The sequence below is a fragment of the Mastigoproctus giganteus genome, chromosome 2 (assembly GCF_048544385.1).
Source record: "Mastigoproctus giganteus isolate SK-2022 chromosome 2, ASM4854438v1, whole genome shotgun sequence".
In the NCBI taxonomy this organism is placed as follows: Eukaryota; Metazoa; Arthropoda; class Arachnida; order Uropygi; family Thelyphonidae; genus Mastigoproctus; species Mastigoproctus giganteus.
Window position 1 is genome coordinate 242852713 of NC_143576.1, and position 24429 is coordinate 242877141.

The 24429-nt window shown below is 36.4% G+C and overlaps 1 protein-coding gene across 1 annotated transcript in view; it reads left to right on the forward strand.

Moving 5' to 3' along the window:
- Window positions 1-749: 749 nt before the first annotated feature.
- LOC150090326 (uncharacterized) overlaps window positions 750-24429 on the forward strand; it is an 88029-nt gene continuing 64349 nt past the window's right edge. The window contains exons 1-3 of the mRNA XM_090390269.1: window positions 750-924; window positions 12696-12954; window positions 23785-23939. Of these exons, the coding sequence (XP_090246395.1) occupies window positions 859-924; window positions 12696-12954; window positions 23785-23939 (480 nt within the window). The 5' untranslated portion in view covers window positions 750-858. The remainder of the gene's footprint in view (window positions 925-12695; window positions 12955-23784; window positions 23940-24429) is intronic.

The following is a 24429-nucleotide window of genomic DNA, read 5'->3' on the forward strand; positions in this document are numbered from 1 at the left end:
AAGAAAACAACAATGAGCCCAACAGCGAACCCTAGGGACTCCATTAATAGAACTTGTTCACGAAGATCAGTGTCCATTGATTACCACTCTCTGTCGTCTCCCATTCTTCAGCACTCAACCATCCTTTTATCATAGCAAAAACTTGCCCTTAATGCCACACTGCTCCGTTTGTACATGAGTCTCTTTTGTGCAATGTTATCAAAAACTTTCCTGAAATCGCTAAGTATATGATAACAAAATAATAATTTGCATCCAATTCCTTTGTAACCAAATCGTAGTATCCAGTCAAACTGGTCAGGCAAAATTTCTCCTTAACAAACCCATTCTGTGTCTTAGCTATAACTGCAGTCTTGTCTAGATGATCCTGCATTGCTTCTTAAACAGCGACTCCATTACTTTCCCCGGAACAGAAGTTAAACTAACATTTCTGTAATTATTTGTCTCAACCTTTGATTCGCTTTGTGAATTGGGGGTACATTTGTGCTTCTACAGTCCCACAGAGAAGTAAGATACTACTCTGTGTCCAATCCATAGGGACCTCCCCTGAATCCAAGGGTTCTCTCTTAGACCTCTAGATCCAAGTGTACGCAGAAATTTTTTTTCCCTTTTCGAGTAAATTCTGTTATATTTTTTTATTTTAATTTAAGTTGTAAAGAACACGCAGGAGCGCCATCAACACGTGATTCAACAAAAACTAGGTCATATTTTGATGGCTTAAGTGTATCAGAGTTCGATGTTTGTATCCTTTCATATATCGTATTGTGATTATTTAGAGTGCCTGTTCATGTTCTGTTTGTTGTTCCATTCCGGTGCTACTGTAGTCTTCTAAATGTTGTCGTAGTTGAAAAGTCACTGAAAATGCAGTCTAGAAATCAAGCAGAAAGCCACACTTGGGTTTTCCGCAGCAGTAATAATTATTCCTCGGTAAATAGTTATTTTATGCTATGTGTTGTGTGTTATTTTTATTTTTAGATATTGTTGTAAATGTAAAAACTATACGGTGTGTATGTGATTTGACATCTGTCCCAGTTTTCTTTTTTTTTTTTTTTTTCTCATCGGAGTCAAAAATAAAACATACTGAAATAAGTGATTGTTCAAATATATAATTGGAGTTTTATCAATACAGGCTGTCACCGATTAACGTCGAATCAATCCTGAATTGAAAGACCATCGCTTCCTTTATTTCAGTTGTTGACAAACTGAATGAGTATTTTGCATCTACGTTCACACATGAGGAATTCTTTAGGGAAGTGGGAGGTTTATCAAACTCTGACAGTGAGCTAAATGATTTTGTAATAACTGAGAGGAAAGTGGAAGAGAAATTGTTTAAGTTAAATGTAAGAAAGACACCTGGGATCTATTCAGTTATATTAAGAGGCAGCGAAGGAAGAAAACCCTTAGCTTTAATCATGAGAGCATCCTTGGATTTAGGGGAGGCCCCCACCTACTGGAGATATGCGAATGTATTCCCAACTTACAAAGAGGTAACAAAGGGTGACGAGTAATTACAAACCTGTTAGTTTAACTTTTATTCCAGGGAAAATAATGGAGTTACTGGTAAAAGAAATAATGCAGGATCATCTAGACAAGGCTGCAATTATACTTAAGACCGAGCATGGGTTTGTTAAAGGGTTTAAGTGTCATGGGTTTGTTGTGTGTTATCAGACACTCAGTCTAAAACACTGATGGATCCAATATCTTTCTATTACAGAAGATTTAGGAGAAGTCTGGTTGGCCTGCTTCCCTAAAATCCACTCGTGCACACCTTCTCAATGGTAAGCCCTGTTATGTCACCTAGGTGGCAACGAACGTGTAGAGTGGTTCTCTTCAAGACACCTGGTCAGCGTGAAGAGGAAAAGACCAAACCCTCCAGCATATGACAGCACGACAAAACAAATGGCCCTCAGTCCCCAGCGGCTTTCACTCCCCCTCTTACGGCAGCAAGGGGATCAGAGTGGAAGCAGAGGGTGCTAAGAATCTCTGGGTACAACCAGTCTGCCATGCAGGGAAACTGAACTTGGCCTGTTACAACGTAAGATCATTCATCGGTGAAGACAGGATATTAGAGCTGGAAAAGGAATTAGAAAATGTGAATTGGAATATCATCAGTTTGGCTGAAACAAGAAGAAGAAATGAATCACTTATAAGTTTATCAAGTGGAAATCTGCTGTACACCAATGGAAACAGTGAAAGCAGTGAAGGTGGAGTTGGCTTTCTGGGCCATAAAGATTTAAAAAACAACATTTTGGAATTCAAAAGTAATCACCAAGGATGTCAAGACTAATACTCAAGATTTCTAAGAGGTACAAGCTAAAGGTTATAATGATTTATGCACCAATATCGAGCCATGATGATGAAGAGGTTGAAGAAATGTACACCAAAATTGAGTCTTCTAGATGAGTAGAAAACCCACTACACTATTATTATGGGGGACTACAATGCTAAGGTTGGAAAAAGACAAAACAGCACAGAAAGGGGAACTATAGGAAATTTTGGAAGTGGTGAAAGAAATGAAAGAGTCGAAAGACTTGTGGAATTTGCAGAATCTCAAGGATTGTCAGTAATGAACACTTTGTTCAAGAAAAGGGTGAACAGAAAGTGGACACGGAAGAGTCCAAATGCATTAACAACTAATGAAAACGACTTCATCCTCACTAGCAGAAGATATATTGTGAATGATGTTACCGTCCTGAATAAGATAAATGTTGGAAGTGATCACAGAATGGTAAGATGTACACTTGATATAGATGTAGTAAAGGAAAAAACTGACTTGAGTAAATAATACAAAGGTCTTTGAGATAACAGAAGAGGAGAAAAAGCAGTATGTACTGGAACTTAAGAACAAGTTTGAGCTTCTGCAGACTGCTCAGGACCAAGATATCGACGAGGAATATTACAACTTTCTGAAAGTGATAAAGCCCAAGAAACCTAAAGGGGAAAAAAAATCCAAAGAAGAAAAAATTAGTCAAGAAACACTTATGATGAACCAAAGGCGAAAAATGAAGAGCAAGATAAACACTGACAAGGAAAAAATTGAGTGTACTGAGTTATGCAGAGCCATTAGAAAGAGACTCAGAGAGGACATAAGAAGATTTAACACAAGAAAAGTAGAACAAGCATTAAGGGAAAACAAAGGATTTAAATCAGTAGCCATGAGCAGTAATACCAAAAGACAAATGATACTGAAACTGAAGAATAGTGATGGTGTACTTATAAACAGCAGAGAAGGCATAATTCAAATAGCAGAAGACTACTATAGAGAATTATACAAGGAGCGAGGGAATGATGCCAGCAGTGGGGAAGATGGATTGCAAATTAGCAACACATACGACATACCCGATATTCTTCCTGATGAGGTAGAACATGCATTGAAGAAAATGAAGAATCAGAAAGCCCCGGGGGAAGATGAAGTTACTGTAGAGTTGTTAAAATTGGGAGGAAGAGACATAACACAAAAACTGGCAAGGCTTTTCACAAAGTGCATTAGAAAAGGTGTGATGCCTAAGCAGTGGAATAATGCAATCATAGTTTTGCTGCATAAGAAAGGAGATAAATCAGAAATTGGAAATTATAGACCAATTAGCTTGTTATCCCATATCTACAAGTTGTTCACAAGGGTCATTACTAACAGATTAGAAAGAATACTTGATGAGAATCAACCGAAAGAGCAAGCTGGCTTTAGGACAGGATTCTCAACTATGGATCACCTTCACGTAATATCACAGCTAATTGAGAAAGCAAATGAATATAAAACACCATTATGCCTGGCATTTGTGGATTATGAAAAGGCATATGACTCCATACAGCATAAGGCAATGTTTCGGGCACTGGAAAGACAAGGCATAGATACCCCACATATTATGATTTTGAAGAAATTATATGAGAATGCTACCTCCTTTATTAGACTAGACAAAGACAGTAGGAAATTTAAAATCGAGAAAGGAGTTCGACAAGGAGATACAATATCTCCGAAGCTGTTTACTGCTGCCCTTGAGGAAGCTTTCAGAAGATTAGACTGGTCGCAGAAAGGAGTCAATGTGAACGGAGAGTACCTAAACCATTTACGATTCGCAGATGACATTGTGGTCATAAGCCACGATCCCAAAGAATTAGAGGAAAATCTTAATCAGTTATGCACAGTTAGTAAGGATTTTGGACTACAGATGAATATGGCTAAAGCAAAAGTAATGATGAACAAGTATGCCACAGAAAGGGAAATAATGATTGAAGGAGCAGTAATTGAAAAGGTGGAGTCATATACTTATCTGGGACAAGTTATTAACTGTAATAATGATAAATGGCTGGAAGTCAAGAGAAGAATAAATTTTTGATGGATAGCATTCAGGAAATATAGTCACATACTAAAGAGCAATATCCCAGTTTGTCTGAAACGTAAAATAATGAACCAATGTATACTCCCCACCATGACTTATGGAAGTGAAACTTGGGCACTCACCAAAAGAATGGAAGAGAAGCTGAGAACTACACAGCGAAGAATGGAATGAATTATTTTGGGAATCAGACTGTTAGATAAGAAGAGAAACACACGGATTAGGCAGCAAACTCAAGTAAAGGACATTCTTATCAAAGCTAAAAAACTAAAATGGACTTGGACAGGACACATAGCTCGAAGACATGATGACAGATGGACTAAGAAAATAACAGAATAGTACCCTAGAGGAGCTAGAAGAAATCCTGGAAGACAAAGGTGGAGATGGATAGATGAAATTTATGAGTTTGTGGGTAGTAAATGGATGGCTAGTGCTCAAAACAGAAGGAACTGGAAAGTTGCTGGAGAGGCCTTCATCCTGTAGTGGATTGAAAATGGCTGATGATGATGATGGGTTTGTTGTTTGACCAGTTTGATAGAATAGTGTGATGTGGTCGCATAGGAATGGGTTGCAGAAAAATTTTGATATCATATACTTGGATTTCAGAAAAGCTTTTGATACTGTTGCACATTTTTTTTTCCTTTTTGCCAATTAATTTCATTTATAATTTCATTTATAATGTAAAACTCCTGGCCATGTCGCCGTGTTGAGTATTATTGTCTCTAGTACATGTCCTGTACTTATTAGCAATAAAGAATTTATTTATTTATTTAAAAAAACTGCTGTACAAATTGGAGCAGTGTGGCATTAAGGGCAAGTTGCTGCTATGGATAAAGGGATGGTTGAGTGGGAGAAGAAAAATAGTGGTGATCTGTTGACATTGCTCTTCATGGACTGATGTTATTAGCTGAGTTCCCATTTTGGTTTTTGGCCCATTGTTGTTTTGAATATTTATCAGTGATATTGATGAAGGCATATCAGGCTTCATGTCCAAGTTTGCAGATGATTCTGCCCAGACACGATAGGAGGGAGTATATGATGAGAGCCCTGTTGATCAATTCAGCCCTGGAAAGATTGTGCAAGGCTGAAGGGGTAGAATTTTTTTCAGCCTGGTCTGTACTTGTTAACAGGAGAGACTGCTTCTACAGGGATGGGATACACTTAAATAGAAAGGGTGCAAGAACGTTTGCTGATGCTATCGAGGCAGTGTTAGGTGGGCCGGAAAACTGCTAGATTGGGGGATACAAGGACTAATAGATTAACAGTAGCCACTGGCAGAGGTGAAAGTGATTCTTGCACTGCTTCTATTGGAATGAGCCGCAGCCTGGAAAATAAGATGCAGGATATTTCAGAGACTGCTGGGAATCATTGGGGTACAAATAAACACATAGGTTGTGTTAGGGTAGCTAAGGAAAAGAACAGGTGCATGTATACTTGCGTGTACACCAATGCTAGGAGTTTAGTAAATAAATGATGAATTTGAGGTATTGCTCAAAATATCAAAGGCAGATATTGTGGGAATTTCAGAGACGTGGTGTCACACAGATATCAGGAATGCAGAACTGGAATTTGGAGAGTACAATGTTTACAGAAAGGATAGACAGGATAGGAAGGGAGGAGGGGTTATGCTATTAGTTAAGAAATACATAAAATCCAAGTAAGTGAAGCCAGTCGACATTGCTGGACAGTGCAGTGTCAAGTCAGTTTGGTGTGACATAAGCTTTGGGAGATCAAAATTGAGAGAAGGAGTGTGCTATAGGCCTAATGACTCTGATGAGTATAATAAGAAACTGTACAGGGAAATAGAGTGGGCCAGTAAATCAGAGAGTCTTATAATGGGGGATTTTAATTTCCCAGATATTGACTGGAATTTGGGGCTGGTCACTCACACACTAGCAAGGCTTTTGTGGATTTATTGGATGATTGTTTTCTACATCAGCATGTTCGGGAGGCAACTACAGGGAGTAATACTCTTGATTTGATTATCAGTAGTGATTCTTCATGCATTAAGAATCTGCAGGTAAATGAACCACTAGGTGGCAGTGATCACAGTGTGCTGAAGTGGGATTTACTCAGAGGTAACTACCATTAGGGGTAAAGGGAAGGGTTATTGCTTTCGTAAAGACGACTACGATGGACTGAGACAGTATTTAAATTCTATACAGTGGGACCAACTGATGATGTTACCAACAGCAAATTCAAAATGGGAAGCATTCAAAGAACTTATCTTGGAAGCTACTAGGCTTTACATACCAACTAAGAAATATTGTTCAAGGTTTAGGCCAAAATGGATGTCAGATGAACTAATGAGGCATATGGCAGAGAAGAAAAATGCATGGGATACATAAAAATTAACACGTGACACAGAAGCCTATGATAGATACAAGTTGATCTGTAACTTGGTTACAAAGGAGGTTAGGCAGGCGAAGGCAGATTACGAGAAATCTTTGGCAAGGGATGCAAAGAAAAACAGCAAAGAGTTCTTTACTTATGTAAACTCTAGAAGGAAGGGGATGAATCAGATTGGTCCACTTGATATCGATGGGTGAACTGTTGATGATCCTGCTCAGGTAGCTAACAAACTGAATGAATATTTTGCATCAACATTCACACATGAGGAGTTATTCAGCGAGGGGAATGCCAGAGGTGTATTCAACTCTGGCAGTAAGCTAGAGAATCTTGTAATAACTGGGAGTAAAGTGGAGGAGAAATTGTTGAAGATAAATACAAGAAAGGCACCTGGGGTGGATGGGATCTATCCAGTTATATTAAAGGAGGCAGCAAAGGAAGTAAGCAAACCCTTAGCCATAATTATGAGAGCTTCCTTGGACTCAGGGGAGGTACCCATGGACTGGAGTTGTTCAAATGTGACCCCAATTCACAAATGAGGATCAAAGGGTGACACAAGTAATTATAGACCTGTTAGTTTAACTTCTGTTCTGGAAAATTAATGGAGGCACTGGTTAAAGAAACACTGCAGGATCATCTAGACAAGACTTCAGTTATAGCTCAGACACAGCATGGTTTTGTTAAGGGGAAGTCTTGCCTGACCAATTTGATTGGATACTATGATGCAGTCACAAAAGAACTGGATGCAGGGAATAACTTTGATTTTATATACTTGGATCTTAGAAAGGCTTTTGATACTGTTGCACATGGAAGACTGCTGCACAAATTGGAGCAGTGTGGCATTGGAGGCAAATTGCTGCTATGCATAAAGGTGTGGTTGAGGGGGAGAAGACAGAGAGTGGTAATCAATGGACACTGCCCATCGTGGATTAATGTTATTAGTGGAGTCCCTCAGGGTTCAGTATTGGGTCCATTATTGTTTTCCGTATTTATAAATGATATTGATGATGGTATATCAAGCTTAATGTCCAAGTTTGCAGACGATACGAAGGTTGACAGGGTTGTCAAGGACACTACTGACACTATGCTACTGCAACAGGATCTGGAAAGGTTGAGCAGATGGGCTGAGAGATGGCAAATGAAGTTTAACATTGACAAATGTAAAGTACTGCATATGGGAAACAGCAACCCCAGAGCAACCTATCAACTCTGTGGTGCTACACTGACAGTGGTAGAAAGTGAAAGGGACCTGGGGGTGCAGGCAGATATGAAGTTTTCTGAGCAGTGCAGACGGGCTGCAAGAGTAGCGCATGGTGTATTGTCGATGATATATAGGAATTTTTCTAGCAGGGATAAGCAGGTGATTATTCCCTTGTATTAGGCAATGGTCAGGCCACACCTAGAGTGCTGTATACAGGTCTGGAGGCCTCATTTCAAGAGGGATGTAGAGCTGCTGGAACGAGTACAGAGAAGGGCAACAAGATTAGTGAATGGAACAAAGGGGTGGTCTTACAAAGAAAGGCTTAAGTTTTGCAAATTACAGTGTCTGGGGACTAGGCACCAGCTAGGTGATCTGATAGAGGTGTATAAAGTCTTGAATGGTTTGAGCATGCTCAATGCTGATGGGATTCTTCCTCTTGCTCAGAATAATCACCTGAGAGGGCATAAATTCAAATTGAGAAGACAGATGTAGGATAGACGTGAGGAAATTTGCCTTTAGCCAGCGGGTGGTTGGTTGGTGGAATAGACTTCCATCCCTTGTCGTGGAAGTTGATAGCCTAAATAAGTTTGGCTCAGCTGGACAGGTATTTCGAACGAACAGAGGGGTGAAGTGGTTATTTTTTATTTATTTATTTATTATTATTTTATTATTATTATTTTTTTTGGCTGATGCTGCATAAGCTTGCTTTCTTGCATCAAATGCCTCTACTACATCTAATATTATGATACAAAAATTGGCACTGTGGTTAATGACATTTTGCTACTGCAACAAGATCTAGAAAAGTTAGGCAGATGGGCTGAGAAATGTTAGTTGAAGTTTAAATGTGATAAATACAAAGTACTGCATGGTGGTAGCAGTAACCTCAGAGTGTAGTAACGACTGAGTGGTACTATACTCAGGGTAGTGTTAAATGAATAAGTCTTGAGGGTATTGTGCAGTCAGATATGAAGTTCTCTGAGCAATGTAGACAAAGCTGCCAGGAGAGCTCATGGGATTTTGTCAATGATGTACAAGAATTTTGCTATCAGGGATAAGGAAGTGAGTATCCATTAGCATTGGTAGAGGCATATGATGCAAGAAAGCAAGCTTATGCAGCATCAGCCAAAAAAAAAAAATAATAAATAAAAAAAAATAAAAACCATTCCCATTTCACCCCTCTGTTCATTCGAAATACCTGTCCAGCTGAGCCTTAAATTTATTTAGGCTATCAATTTCCACACATCTATCCTACATCGGTCTTTCCTAAATTTGAATTTATGTCCTCTCAGGTTATTATTCTGGGCAAGAGGAAGAATCACATCAGTATTGAGCAAACCATTCAAGGCTTTATACACCTCTATCAGATCACCTCACTGGTGCTTAGTCTCCAGACACTGTAATTTGGAAAACTTAAGCCTTTCTTCGTAAGAGCAACCCTTTGTTCCATTCACTAATCTTGTTGCCATTCTCTTTACTCGTTCCAGCAGCTCTACATCCTTCTTGAAATGAGGCCTCCAGACCTGTATACAGTACTCAAGGTGTGGCCTGACCATTGCCTTATACAAGGGAATAATCAGCTCCCTATCTCTGCTAGAAAAATTTCTGTATATCATTGACAAGACACCATGAGCTACTCTTGCAGCCCGTCTGCACTGCTCAGAAAACCTCATATCTGCCTGCACAATTACCCCCAGCTCCTTTTTATTCTCTACTATTGTCAGTGTAGTACCACAGAGTCGATACATTGTTCTGGGGTTACTGTTTCCCATATGTAGTACTTTACATTTGTCAAAATGTTAAACTTCATTTGCTACCTCTTAGCCCATCTGCTCAACCTTTCCAGATCCTTTTGCAGCAGCATGCTGTCAGTAGTGTCCTTAACAAACCTGCTAACCTTTGTATCATCTGCAAACTTGGACATTAAGCTTTATATATCATCATCAATATCATTTATAAATACAGAAAACAACAATGTACCCAACACCGAACCCTGAAAGATTGCACTAATAACGTTAGTCCACGATGAGCAGTGTCCATTGATTACCACTCTCTGTCTTCTCCCCCTCAACCATCCCTTTATCCATAGCAGCAATTTGCCTCCAATGCCTCACTGCTCCAATTTGTGCAGCAGTCTTCCTGTTATATAAATCAGTGGTAAGGTCACATCTTGAGTACTGCATACCTGATTTTATGACAATGAGATTGGTGAGGGGACCAAAGGGATCTTCTTACCGTGAAGGGCTTTAGTTCTGCAGATTGCAGTGTCTGAAGACTAGGCATCTGTGAAGCTATCTGATTGAGGTGTTTAAAGCTTTGAATGGATTGAGGAAGCTCATTGCTGATGGGATTCTTCCTCTTTCTCAGACTACACACATGAGAGGGCACAAATGAAGTTGTAGGACAGTTACAGAATAATGTGCAAAGGTTTGCCTTTAGTCAGCGGGTGGTTGATTGCTGGAACAAAATTGCATCTGTTATGGAAGTTGATAGCTTAAATAAATTCATGGAATAACTAGACAAACTATTGGAGGGAATGAATTGTGAAATGGGAAGTGCCATTTTTTTTTATTTATTTGATTAATGCTGTATAAGCTTGCTTTCTTTCATCATTTACCACTGTTAATGCTAAGAAGTTCTGTGGGGAACAAAATCTAAACACAGGTCCTTGTTTTTGACATCAGTTTGGTTATCTTCGAGCTTCATCCACTAATGTTTGTGAATCGGATATTGTAATAAGAACAGCAGTTCAGTCATTGAAGAAGTGGTAGAGAAAGTAGCACGAAACATCTGAGAATGCTCTGTAGCCAGCTACACAGGCTGCAGTGCTTATATTTTTTTACTATACCTCAATATGATATGTAGAACACTTCCATATGATACTCTTCAAAAATTAAAACAAATATCAACAATATTCATTTTAATTTCTGGAGAGTATCATATGGAAGTGTTCTACGTATCATATTGAGGTAAACTTCTCTTATTCTTTTACAAATATTATAATTTTATTTTATGACTGATTTTTTATTTATTTATATTTTGTTTGTTTTGCAGTTTACAGGCCATTAATCAAATTTCTCAAGATATATGCTATCTGTGTACAAGCCAAATAGCGACAATAATGGCAGTCTGTTTGTTTTATTCTGCACCATTTACTAGTATAATGCATTTTTACTGAACAGTTCTGACAAAATAATATAAACGAAAGAAAAGGATGTATTGTTTAGCCTATATGCAAAATTACTGCATCCACAGGCCACCGGAGGATATGGTAATTGCTGACATTGCACATTGATTTTATGACCAGAAGGGGTCAAGCACCTTCATATAGCAATGATGGTTATGAACTGTGATCAGAGATGGTGTATGCATACTGCCATTGAATTTGTAGTTCTTAGGCTGGTGGCTGTTCAAAAGAAGAGACACTTTCAGTGCCATGGCAGGATTATGACAAGTCACGTGTTGCCAGTGCAGCAGCTGTATTATGTACTTAGGCAGATAATACATGTTACAACCAGAATGCATAATGAGGAAAGCCTTGGCTTTTGAATTTCTGTTATATTTTTAGATTGTTTTATTGTATTTTAACCTATTTGTTTTTTCACTTTTATGTAATTTTTATTTTAAATATACAGTTATATTTAAATACCAGTTTTTGTGAATTCTGTGTTTTATGACTTCTTATTGTAGTGGTACTGGTCTATTCAAGAAAGTGATGCAAGAACCCTATTTGCTAGTTTTCCATGTACTCTTAGACAAGGGCTTCCCATTGTTTAACTAAGCATGCTTAACCCTCTGAGTAATTTAATTAAAGATAAATTCCTACTTCCTTTAGGAGTCTGCATCCCTGCACAATTTATAATGAACTTGTGTATTTTATTTCTCTGCCATTGAGCTCATCATTTCATCTGAAATCCATTTTGATCTAAACCTTCAACATATATCTTTGTACAAGTTAGTGCAAATGCATCATATTAGTACACAGCTAAACTCTGAATTAGCAAATTTTTGCAAAGTGGCTTCATTTAAGTTATATCTCATATTGTGAATATCTTCAAAACGAGTTGCCACGATATTACACTACTTCAAATAAGTAACACTTCACCAAAGGAGAAGACTGTTGTTACTTATTCTCAGCAGATACCACCACACAGACGGCACCATTTCAGGGCTATTTGGCCCTTCTTTGGTGGGTGGGTAGCTACCCTAGTGATGTAATGATGGCAAAACAGTTATGAAGTATAACTCCACAATATGAGAGATGCCTGATGGTGTATAAGATGAATTAAGACTAAGCTGCATTAAGGACTTATGCCTCAGGCTGAGAGATTAGACTACGTACAAGTTAGTACACTACCCATCTGTATTTGTGTAAACTTGTATGTAGTTAATTCTCTTGCAGCCTGAGGCATAAGCCCTTAATGCATCTTAGTCAGTATATCTTTTTTGATGTAAAAAGCTTAGTAGATTCTTAGATTGCCTTCCTGAAACACTACCCATCTGTATTTTTGTAAAGCATCATTTGCCTCAATCAACTGAAAAGAATTCAAAATAAATTCAAAGACCATTGTAATTACCCCTGCAAGAGCAAAATCCCTTTTCTTTACCTTCATTTATTTCTTTTAATAAATCCTATATGTACACTATATAGGCTTTATTAGATATAAACTATGATTACTACTACATGCTTAGTGGTTCCTTTACTTGAAGATGAATCGCCACTGATAATGAAATCAAAATGTGTAAAAACTATAAAATTAAATAAATTTTCATTTATTTTATTTTTAATATAACTCTAAGACAATTATCTTTTTCAGGCATTCTTAATTAAAGGTCACAACATCTGGGAATGGATATTTCTTGCAATTTCAGTTCCAAATATTATAATTCTAATAGTTTTGGCAGCATTATTTTTATTCACACCACTACCATTACTGCCACTTCCACCACCATCTGGAACAAATATAACCTTGGTAACAGTGATACCACCAGCAGAAATTACAGCATTAGAAGCAGCACAACCACTTTTACAGAATCCTCTCTTTTCCTTTGAACTGGCTGTAATATTTCTCTCTGGTAAGTTAAACCAGTTTCTTGCATTGTTATTAGCACCATGATTGTATGTTATGTGTATTTTTAGTTGCCCCTTTAATATTGCAGTCATTCATTATAATTCAGAAGTCTATTTTAAAACTTCATTGCTCCTGCTTGCAAGCTTTCTCTTTACCTCTTGGACCTTACTCCTTGGAACAAGGAGTATTCTGTCTGGCTGAAAGAGTTATTAATACCTAACAAAATTTCATATATTATTCCTCTTCATTGAGAATTATTGTCTTTTGTCTTAAATGGCCATATATCACAGCTTACTTTTTACTTTTTATTATTTCTTAATTACTGCCTGTACACATGCAAGGTAAAGTATTTTTTATTAAAAGCTATTGCAGCTGCTTTCATTATTTAAAATGCTAGAAGTATTCCCCAGTTCTGGGAAGAAATTACATACCAAGAAGTATCTTTTTTAAGTGCTTGAGGTACTACCAAATCTGGCCCATTGGGCTAAAACTGGAGTGTCTAGGGTTGAGGCTTGCAGCTGCTTTCATTGATCTCTCATTTAGCATATTCAAGTCGATGCTGTGTGATGACGGGGCATCTCCGTAGCCAGTTGCGAAGGAGCAACATTGCATAGCACACGCTTCTTGATTAGACCAGGGTTCGAGCCTGTCACCACCAAATACGGACCATGTGGAAAGGTCAGGGAATGACCACCGCATATCCCAGAGCAATATGGCCTTAGTTGCTAATGCTCCTAAAAACCACATAACAACAACATAACAGCTGTGTGATGGATTTATGGAGGACTGACAGATCAATTTATGAAGTGTCTCCAGATCTTTGTGTCATACAGTTTGAACAAAGTCAATTTCTTGTATCCTGATCATGATCCAAAAGTTGGTAAGTGCTTCCTGCAAGACAAACTTAGTGATACTAACTCTGCTACAGTTTCGAGAGAGAGATATTAGCATTAGTAGTGACAAATGATACAAAAAAGCAAGCTTATACAGAATCAGCCAAAAAAAAACCAAAAAAAAACCACTTCATTCATTCATTCATTCCCTCCAATAGTGTCTCACGATTTCCCAAAGTGTGATCCATGGCCCAATATCGGTCCGCAAAAAAGAAAATACCGGTCTGCAAACACTTATTTGAAATATACCTACATAAAACTATAAGAAATTTTCCTTATTTCCTCCTTTCCTAAAATATGTCAGTTTTATGTAAACTTTTGATAATAAACAAAGAAATGAATTACCTATCGTTTATTTATGTTAATGAATATCTAATTGCATTATAACTGGTATGTTAAATGTCCTAATGGTAGTGTCATTATTTCCTGAACCAAGTGTAATTATTGAAAACACATTATATTATAGTTTTATTATAGGTGGGCCGGGGGAAAAAAAAATCTGTAAACACCAGTTAATGCTTGCAAAAATTTGGGAAACCCTAGTTTGTCTAGTTCTTCCTTGAATTTAAGTTGTCAACTTCCACATCAACAGATGGAAGTTTTTTCCAGCAATCAATCACCCACTGGCTAAAGGTAAACTAATGCACAGCTATTCTGCAACTGCCCTTCCTCAATTTGAATTTGTGCCCCCTAATGTGCATAGTATGAGCAAGAGAAAAAATCCCATCAGCATCGAGCCTGCTCAATCCATTCAAACCTTAAACACCTCACAGGTGCCTAGTCTCCAGATGCTGCAATTTGCAGAACTGAAGCCTTTCTTGTTAAGAGAATTCCTTTGTTCGACTTACTAACCTTGTTGCTGTTCTCTGTACTCATTCCAGCATCTCAACATCCTTTCTAAAATGAGGCCTCCTGACCTGTATGCAGTATTAGAACAGTTGGATTATGGTTAAGATACTCAGATGGGCAATGAAATAGTTTATTTTTAGAATTGGCTACAGTTAGATGTAGTGTTTCTCAGGGATCAATGCTTAGACCATTTCTGTTTTTGATTTTCTTTGTGGAAAAGGAGATGGAGGGCATGATGTCAATTTGTAAGTGGTGTGAAGACATTTTAATGCTGCAGAATATAAAGTTTTATACTTAGGAAATAACAATCCCAAATTAACTTGTACACTTGAAGGAGTTTGATTATAAATGGTAGAAGAAGAAAGGAATTTTGAGGTTACATTATGGGCATTTGTCAAGGAGTGTCCTGTGTTCAAGGCACACCATAACCTTAGTTGCTTTTGCAGCATTAAAATTGAAATCCAGCCCCTGTGTTCCATATTATATTGAACAGTTGCTTTTATAGGGAAATTATAATCCAAAGTATAAGGCAATTGTAAGAATTCATTTGGAATGCTGTGTCCAGGTATGGAAACCATGTTGAATTATAAAAACATTGGGCTTCTCAAATGGCTCGAAGAGAGAGAACTTACCTGATGCAAAAAGGCTCCCATGTGTGGTTAGACTTTGGATATGCAAACTGCAGAACTTGGCAGCTGCAATCAGAACCTTCAAGATCCTTTAGAGGGAATCTGATTGAAGTTTGTATGGCTCTGGTGGATGTAGCAAAATGAATGGAGGTAAAATTTTCACAGTTTAAGCAACCCTAGAATCAGGAGGCATAAATTGAAACTAAGAGAAAAGAATCATAGATTGGATTGTAGAAAATTTTCTTTTAGCCACTGAATTATTAGTTGCCTTCTAAAGAAAAAATTTAAAAGCCTGCTGGATAGGCACTAAAGAAAAACGAGGGGAAAAAAGTGAGGTGTGTGTTGTTTTTTTGCAGGTGCAGGAAAAGCCTCTGGCTCTCTTGTACTGCATGGCTAATGCTGACCAGTGAATATTATTGGGACTGACAGGCTTTGTGTTGTATAATATGAACAAGAAAAGCATGGAGTAGGTGTGATTTCGAATTTTAATTGTTAATGCTAATATTCAATTGTATAGTTTTTAATGTGAATGAAAATGTAGATATACTGATTAACAGTAAGGTTAAGCAGTTGATATTATAGTAGGATGTAACAATTTTAGGCAATCAAGGCCATTGTTCTACCTGTTCCACTCCCATTCTGCCTTCCTTGTTCTTCCTAGTCCCTCCCCCACACCATGATTTTATACTTTATGGTTACTTATTTGATAAGAAATTATTCTATTAATTTATTTCTTTGTAATACATATTTAGCCACTTTATCAAGTGGGTAAGTATGCTGCCAACTGGAATGAATTTATATTGAGGAATTTGGAAGTTTATTTTTAATTGTTAATGCTAATATTGTAAATTATTGTTTAAATTGTAATAATTATTGTAAAAATTGAAAAATTGTATACATAAATACTTTTCAATATTAATTTTTTTTTCTGTTTGATTCTATAGCCAAACATGGGATTACTGTCAAAAATAAAATCAAAATTTATTTTAAAATAATTAAATTTTTTAAAGTGAAAAATCAAAATAATATTTAAAATTTGTTAAAAAAAATTGTCATTACTTATATATTTTTTTTTCTTTACAGTAATATCCTCTACATTTATATACGTGTTATTTTATTATATGTTTATTATATATTTTATCATATGTTTATTATATATGTTTATTATAGTGAAATTATAGTAGTCTTATAATACCGTGACAAACTGACTAAAAAAATTGAATGGCAAATGCCTGAAAAACGATACTCACCTTGTATAAATCTGCAATAAATTTATTGGTAAATGGCGGCTGAATTTAGTTTGGAAGAAGCATTAAAAAGAACTAAGGCAGAGAATGGGGTAAAAATATTTTTAAACAAATTTTAAAATGAGTGCAAGGAAGTAGAAGTGCAGATCTCCAATCCTTGGTTGTCATAAAAAGATTGAAGGATGCGAATGAAAGAATGAAATAAAAGAGAAGACCGGTGGTGCCAATAGTCGTTGCGAGAGACTTTCGTTAAATGAACCGTCATCAGTTGGCAAATGGAAGAGAAGTGAGCGCGTGTTGTATTTAAAGTTGGTCTATACTCTCGTGATGCTCTTTTTGACACGTGGGAACTTTAGCTGCGAGAGGTTCCAAGCCGGTGAGAGGTTGAAGGGAAGTTTTGCGCTAATAATATTGAGATCGGAATGGTGTCGGTACCATTCGATGGTGAGGGCTTCATATTGAAGAATTCTGTAGCTCGATCTAAGTTTAATAATAGTGATGGCAGAGTCAATAAGGCGGGTGTGGTTGTGGTTTTGAGCATGGGTTGTTAACTCAGTGCAGGATTGACTTGTCCTGAAACTGTTGAAGTGGTAGTATGCGCGGGTGTTGGAAGTTGTGGAGGAACCGAATTTGGTGGTAGTGCTGCCGATGTAACAGGTGTCGCAGTTTGGGTGGCATTTTATAAGATATATTATATTATTGAAATCATTGATGGGATACTTGTATGTTTCTTTATAAGAATTAAATAGAGAACCTAGTTTATTATAAGTAGAGAAAGTGAGGGAGATGTCGGTATCTTTGAATGTACGTCGGAATTGTGCTGCGAGTTCACTATGGTAAGGGAGAACTATGCGAGTATTTGTCTTGTTACTGTGTCTGATGGGGTTATTAATGTTGTTTTTAACGGTGGATATTGTGTGTTGGATGAGTTGAGGGGGATAGCTCCTGGCTATGAATTTATCAGTAAGGTATTGAAGTTAGATCGTTTTGTGAAGAGCTGAATTTGATAGCATTGTAGATTTGGTTGTATAGGATGGCTTTTTTGGTACTAAGGGGATGATGTGAATTGAAATGTAGATATTTACCAGTATGCATGCTTTTTCTGAAAATCTTGGTATTTAAATTTGTGTCTGTTGTATAAATAGTGAGATTAAGAAAATTAATTTGGTTAGCCTGTCATGTATTGTATTGAATTTTAAAAAAAGATTGTCTATGGTTGTTCTGTTGCCTATTATTAAGACATCATCGGCGTAGCGGATGTATAATTTAATTTCAGAAGGGAAAGGTTGTAAAATTTGGTTTTCAATAGTGGCGAGATAAATTTCAGAAAGGGGAGCAGAAATGCCTAAACCCATTGGTAAACCGAATGTTTGTCGATAAATTTTATTATTAAATCTAAAATATCTAGCGTCTAATAAAAGAGTAGTAAGTTCAAGGATGTGGTCAACTGAAAGAGAGATACGTTTCGTTAAAGTGTCATCAGCTGTTAGAAGTACCGTAATGCTTGTAGGGTGAAAGGAATATGCACGTTAGTGTATAGGGATATGACGTCAAAAGAAGCTAATATGTCTTCGTCGGATATGGTGGTGTTGCTGATTTTTTGGAACGCTTGGTTTGTATTATTAATTTTGAATGTAGAGAATCGAGTGAGTGGGGATATAATTTTAACAAGGAAGGTGGATAAATTAGCAAAAGCTGATCTACTAAAAGAAACAATAGGTCTTAGTGGGTGTCCAGGTTTGTGTAGCTTGGTTATTCCAAACATGTGGGGCAGAATGTTGTTGTGAATACCTATCTGTTGTAAAGTAAAGAGGTTGATTTCTTTGTTCTGTCTGAGTTTTCTGAGAATTGTGTCAAGTTTATTTTTAAGTTTTGTAATGTTGTGGTTGCTGTCATTTGTATATGTATCTTGGTCGGCTAAAATTAATTCCATTTTTTCTGTGTAGGTGTCCTTGTCCAGGATAACGATTGTCTCTCCTTTGTCAGCTTTTTGGATGATGATATCTGGGGTTTTGCCTAGTCTTTGTAAATCCGAGAGTTGTTGTTTTTTTATGTTAGGGAGAGATGTGAGTTTAGAATTTATTATCCTGTTAGACTGGTGTATAAGTCGCCACTTATCGGGATGTTGGTCGAGTTTAGACTGGAGTTCGATTACACAATCTTTTATTGGATACAATCTTAGTCTCTTCTAAGCTAGGTACCTTAGAAGAGACTTGGTTGAGGTGTTTAATGCTCTGAGAAGTATAAGTAAAATGAATGAGAACAAAATTTTCACTGTTATAAATGATTCTAGAACTAGGGGCCATAATTTCAAGTTACGGGGAACATGTTTAGACTTGATTGCAGGAAGTTTTATTTTAGCCAGCAAGTTATAAATTACTGGAATAAGTCACCTATGTGGGTAGTAGAAGTTGACAGTTTGGGGAAATTCAAAAGTTAGCTGGATAATCTATGGGAGGAGGAAAATGCATAGGTTGTCTATTTCCTTTTCTATCATTAATTATTTACTTTTTAAAACTTTCTTCTTATTGTTATTTTATTTTATTTTTTTTGACTGGTGCAGCATAAGCCATAGGCTTCCTTGCACCATGTGGCCATTGCTAATACTAATCTGTTTAACCATATTATTTTCTTTGTCCTCCATATCCACATTACAGATGCCTTCAGTGGTCTCATTCTTTGTTTCATCCATGTTTCTGTGCCATGCAGGATCACACTCCATATCACTGCCTTTATGATTTTTTTTTACTTCTTTCTTGAAGAAATTTCTTCTTATCAACTGTTATTCAAAAAGTCTCTCTTCCTATGATAATCTTTGTTATTCATTCCTCCAAGCTCTTTGCATTTTTTGTCATCATGCTTCACAGATATATGGCTCTGGGCTTGATGTAATTCCTTTTGACATAGTTTTAATTCCTTTTCTTGACCACCTGGTAAAAAACATTGAATTTTTTATTTTTGGTTTTGATTTTCATTATATATTTAAAATCAGGATGTTTAATGCTCTCTTTAGGTGTGCTTTCTTTATTTGCCAGTAAAACTTGGTCATCCTGAAAATTTTATTACTTTAATCATCTCTCCTACATACATTCTATTTTTCCTTCCCTCCTTTACTTCTTTTATAAGTGATTGTATAAATATTAAATAACAGTGGTAGTGACAAGGAACATCCTTACTTCACTTTCCTTCTGGTTTCTGTCTCTGTAAACTCTTCCATGGAATTTCACCACTGCTATTTATCCCTAGTAGTTTTTTAATTAGGTTTGTTTGCTCTTTTATCTATTTCTATCTTTTCCAAACCTTCCAACTTTTAATTCTTGTTTAATTGATAATTCATGTAATTAAAAATAAGACAACAGCTAGTTTGTTTCCAGTTCCAAATTGTTTAAATATGTTTTATGATAAGACTTTTTTTTGCATGTGTTGTTAAATGTCCTTGAAAATAACATGGAAGCAAAGGGAAACATGTTTATTGGATCCAACTCATACCTCCAGACATGTCATCAGATAAGTAAATATTTTTTAGGGTAGCTTACATTTTGGTGCAGCTGTACTCTGGTAACCTTGAGATAAATAATTGGTAAGTCGTAGTTGTATATAGCTGTGGTTAATGACATATTGAAAGGAAAGTAATCATTGAAAACACTGACCTAAAAATACAAAGGTTACTGTTGAGCAGCTTTCCTCTTAACTGTAAAGTAAGATACTTGGAATCAACTTACCTACAAGATCTTTTCTTTATCTTCTACTATTATAAAAGTGTGTGTGCGTGCACTATTTTATTATTATTTTTTAGATAACCCACTGGTCCACAAAGTGCTTAAAAGTGTACATTTTTAAGTTTTTGAAAGTGTATTAAGTGAAAGTGCATTGATGTTGTATTAGGAAAACAGAACTACAAAATAAGTTTAAGAAATGTATTTATAATAAGGCTTTTTAAAAATTTCTTAAATAATATGAAGGCTGATTAAAATATGTTTATTGCATGTAACACTTACCTGCAGTCGTTTCATCAAATAGATAGATAAATATTTTTTAGGGTTACTTACATTTTGGATTCCCCAATATACATGTGGATGGAACATGTCCATCCATATGTAATAACTATTCTTATTTACGTGAACTTTTATATTTGGGTCTTTACTTTCTCTCTTATATACTTTCTCTCTTATATTCGGTGAGTGGTTTGTGCACACTCACTCGCTCTCTCTCTCTCTCTCTCTCTCTCTCTCTCTCTCTCTCTCTCTCTCTCTCTCTCTCTCACTCACTCACTCACTCACTCTCTCTCGTCTCAGTGTTTTAATACATATCAGAACCCTGTAGCTCTATTATAATGAAGAAAAAAAAAGTGACATTTTCATAATTAATTCTCTTTTTACTTTTTTTTTTTTTTTTCTCTCACATTACTGATTACACAGAAGAAATGTTGGGCATTTAGCTTCTGAACTTTCATATATTTACATAAAGTACCTGTTGTCCTCACCAGTCCATCCATCTGCATTGAATAACTGTACTCTCAGTGGATGGCTTTCATGAAATTTTGTATTTGGATATTTTAGAAAGCTTTGTTGAGCTGGCCCACATCTTGTTGTAATCATACCAGGAATTTGTAATTTTTTTTTCTATAAAATTTAAATTTCTATGTAAATGAAAGTATGTTTTAGATGTTTGAGATGAACTTTATAATGAAAAGTTAGATTGACAACAGAAGGTTTTCAGATCAGTATGTTACTTGAAGGAGAAGTTGAATCAACATAAAAGCTGTAAGAAAATGTATTTTTGGTCCCTGAAATACTTTTAGGACCAATTGTGATTCCATGGCACCCTCAGTTTTTTTCATATTGCCACACAGTAATCTTTATGTATATATGATTGAAGAAGTAATACAGGACCATTTGGACAGGCATGCAATTATACTGTGATCACATCATGGATTTGTAAAGGGGGTTTGTCTAACCAATCTGATAAATTACTGTGATGCAGTGACCAAGGAACTGTATGCAAAAAATAATTTTGATATCATATACTTAGATTTCAGGAAGGCTTTTGATACTGTTGCACATAAAAGACTGCTGTACAAACTGGGGTAATATGGCATTAAGGTCAGGTTACTGCTGTGGATAAAGGGATGGTTAAGTGGAAGAAGACAGTGGTTATCACTGGGCACTGCCCTTCGTTGATTAATGTTATTAGTACAGTTCCTCAGGGTTCAGTGCTGGGCCCATTGTTGTTTTCAATATTTATCAATGATATTGATGAAGGTATATCAGGCTTAATTTCTAACTTTTCAGATACAAAGGTTGGCAGTGTGATTAACAACAGTAATCAGGGTGAGCTACTGCAACAAGAGCTAAGAAAATTTGGTCGATGGGCTGAAAAATGGCAGTTGAAGTTTAACATTGACAAATGCAAGGTATGGGTAGCAGTAACCCCATAGCTTATCAGCTCTATGGTACTATACTCACAGTAGTGGAGAATGAAAAAGACCTGGTGGTAATTGGGCAGTCATACATGAAATTCTCTGAGCAGTGCAGACATGCTGCCAGGCCTGCTCACAGGGTTTTGTCAGTGATTTACAGACACTTTGTGATCAGGAATAAGGAGGTGATTATATCTTTGTATAAGGCCATGGTTAGGCCACATGTAGAGTGTTACATACAGGTCTGGAAGCCTCATTTTAGGAAGGATGTAGGTCTGCTCGTGCAAAGGACAACCAGAGTGGTGAAGGAAACAAAAGGGTGTGCTTTCCTAGAAAGGCTTCAGTTCTGCAAATTGCAGCATCTCGAGACTATACACCTGTGTGGAGATCTTATTGAGGTGTTTAAAACCTTAAATAGATTGAGTATGTTAATGGCATTCTTCCACTTGCTGAGACCACACACATTAGGGGTTTATAAATTCAAGTTGAGGAAGGATGGCTGCAGGATAGATGTGCAAAAGTTTGCCTTCAGCTAGTGTATGGGTGGTTGATTGTTGGAACAGGCTTTCATCTGTTGTTGTGGAAGCATCTAAAAAACTGGGATTTCCCTTTTGCTCTCGGCTTTACTTTTCTTCCAAACGACTGTTTACTCTGTACAAACCGCAAATCTACCCTATCATTGAATGTTCCCAAATCTGGGCGGTGCCTCCAAAATCTCTTTCTGGACTGGGGTTTGAGCCCGTGACCACCAAATAAGGGGGATTCGGAAAGGTCAGGAAATGACCACCGCATATCCCCTGGATCAATATGGCCTTAGTTGCTAATGCTCCTAAAAACCAAATAACAACAACTCTTTCGGGCTTCTACATTCCATTCAAAAGAAGGCAGTTAGGTTAATCAATGATTCATCTCTAATAGAGTCTCTCCACTCTGTCTCATAGACTTTCTGTTTCTGCTGTATTTCTTTTCTGTAGATATTTCCATGGGCACTATTCTTCTGAATTGGCTTCTATAATTCCCCACTCTCTCTTCCAAAGCAGTCCAAACATGCTGCTACCAGTCAACATCCTTTTACTCGCCAACTTCAAACTCCCAGAATCAACTTTTCTTCTTCCTCATTTATTCATTTAATTTTTGTTCTCTATAACAACCTTCCTTCATATGTATTTCTGTAAAATTACAATCTAAGAAGTTTAAGTCAAACAAGTTAATGTCAACAAATATCTCCTTTCATCTTCTCAACCTTCAACTCATGCATGGTACTAAATACTATTGGTTCTAATACCTCTCATGTTTGGGATTTTCATTAAAAAAAAGTGAATGGGTTGAGTAAATTCAAGGAAGAACTAGACAAATTTTTGGAGCATGTGTATGAATGAAATGTGTAGGGTTTTTTTTAGGGATGCACGTGATCTCAGATTAAGTTATGAAGTATGGTGATTATTCTGCATTTATATCAATTTGTTGCATAGATGCATTTACCCATTTTGCATATGCCCTTGAAAAAAAACACTGATGCATGGTTGACTCAACTAAATTTAAAATACTAAATTACATCAGCATGAACTTAATTGTAACTTGGAGAAATAGGCAACATGAATTTTGAAAGTTTTCCCCCACTTGGGTAGAAAAGTTAGTTTAGTTCTGTGCTTTTAACTAAACAAAATATCTTAAAAATGATGAGTGTGGCGAGTATGTTGAGAAATCAGGAGCATTAATTATAAAAATAATTAACAAATTAATAACTAAACAAATATAAGCTCTTGCTTATTTGATTATATTTACTTTTTCTTTCAGTTATGGCCATGATACATACATGTTATGGTGTTTTCTGGGAAAAGAAGTATGATATTTACCTCCATGTAATATCAGTTTTAATGGCTGTGATTTGTTGCAGTTTAACATGTATAGGAGATAATTCATCTTTTGTTGGTAGCTATAAATACAAAGTGGTAAGCCATGATACAGTTTACTTCTGCTTTTCATATGTTGATTTGTTTTATATTCTTTATAACTATATGAATGCCTTTATAATTGATATTAAGCTAGAAATTGAAGCACATTTAATCCCTAATTTTTGGGGGGGGGTGTAGATTTAGCTTCTGTATTTTCAAATATGATGCCAAATGCAGATGTTAAGTATAATTCAGCAAGAGCAGCATGTTCTATTGTACATTGATCATATATGAAATGTGCAGGTACAGATGTTTGCAGCATGTGGCAAGGAATAAAACTAACACACAATAGATTTGTAGGCTTGGGATATAACTATTTTTGTATTATGTATTTATTGTATGTGGTATGTTTTATCCCAAGAGTTGAAGTAATTTAATCCCCCTAATGGAGATAAAGTAACATTAATTATGTCGGACATCAGTCAATTTTTACTACTTTACATAAAAAAACTTGTTTTTTAAAATAGAAAAATCAGGCTACAAGGTA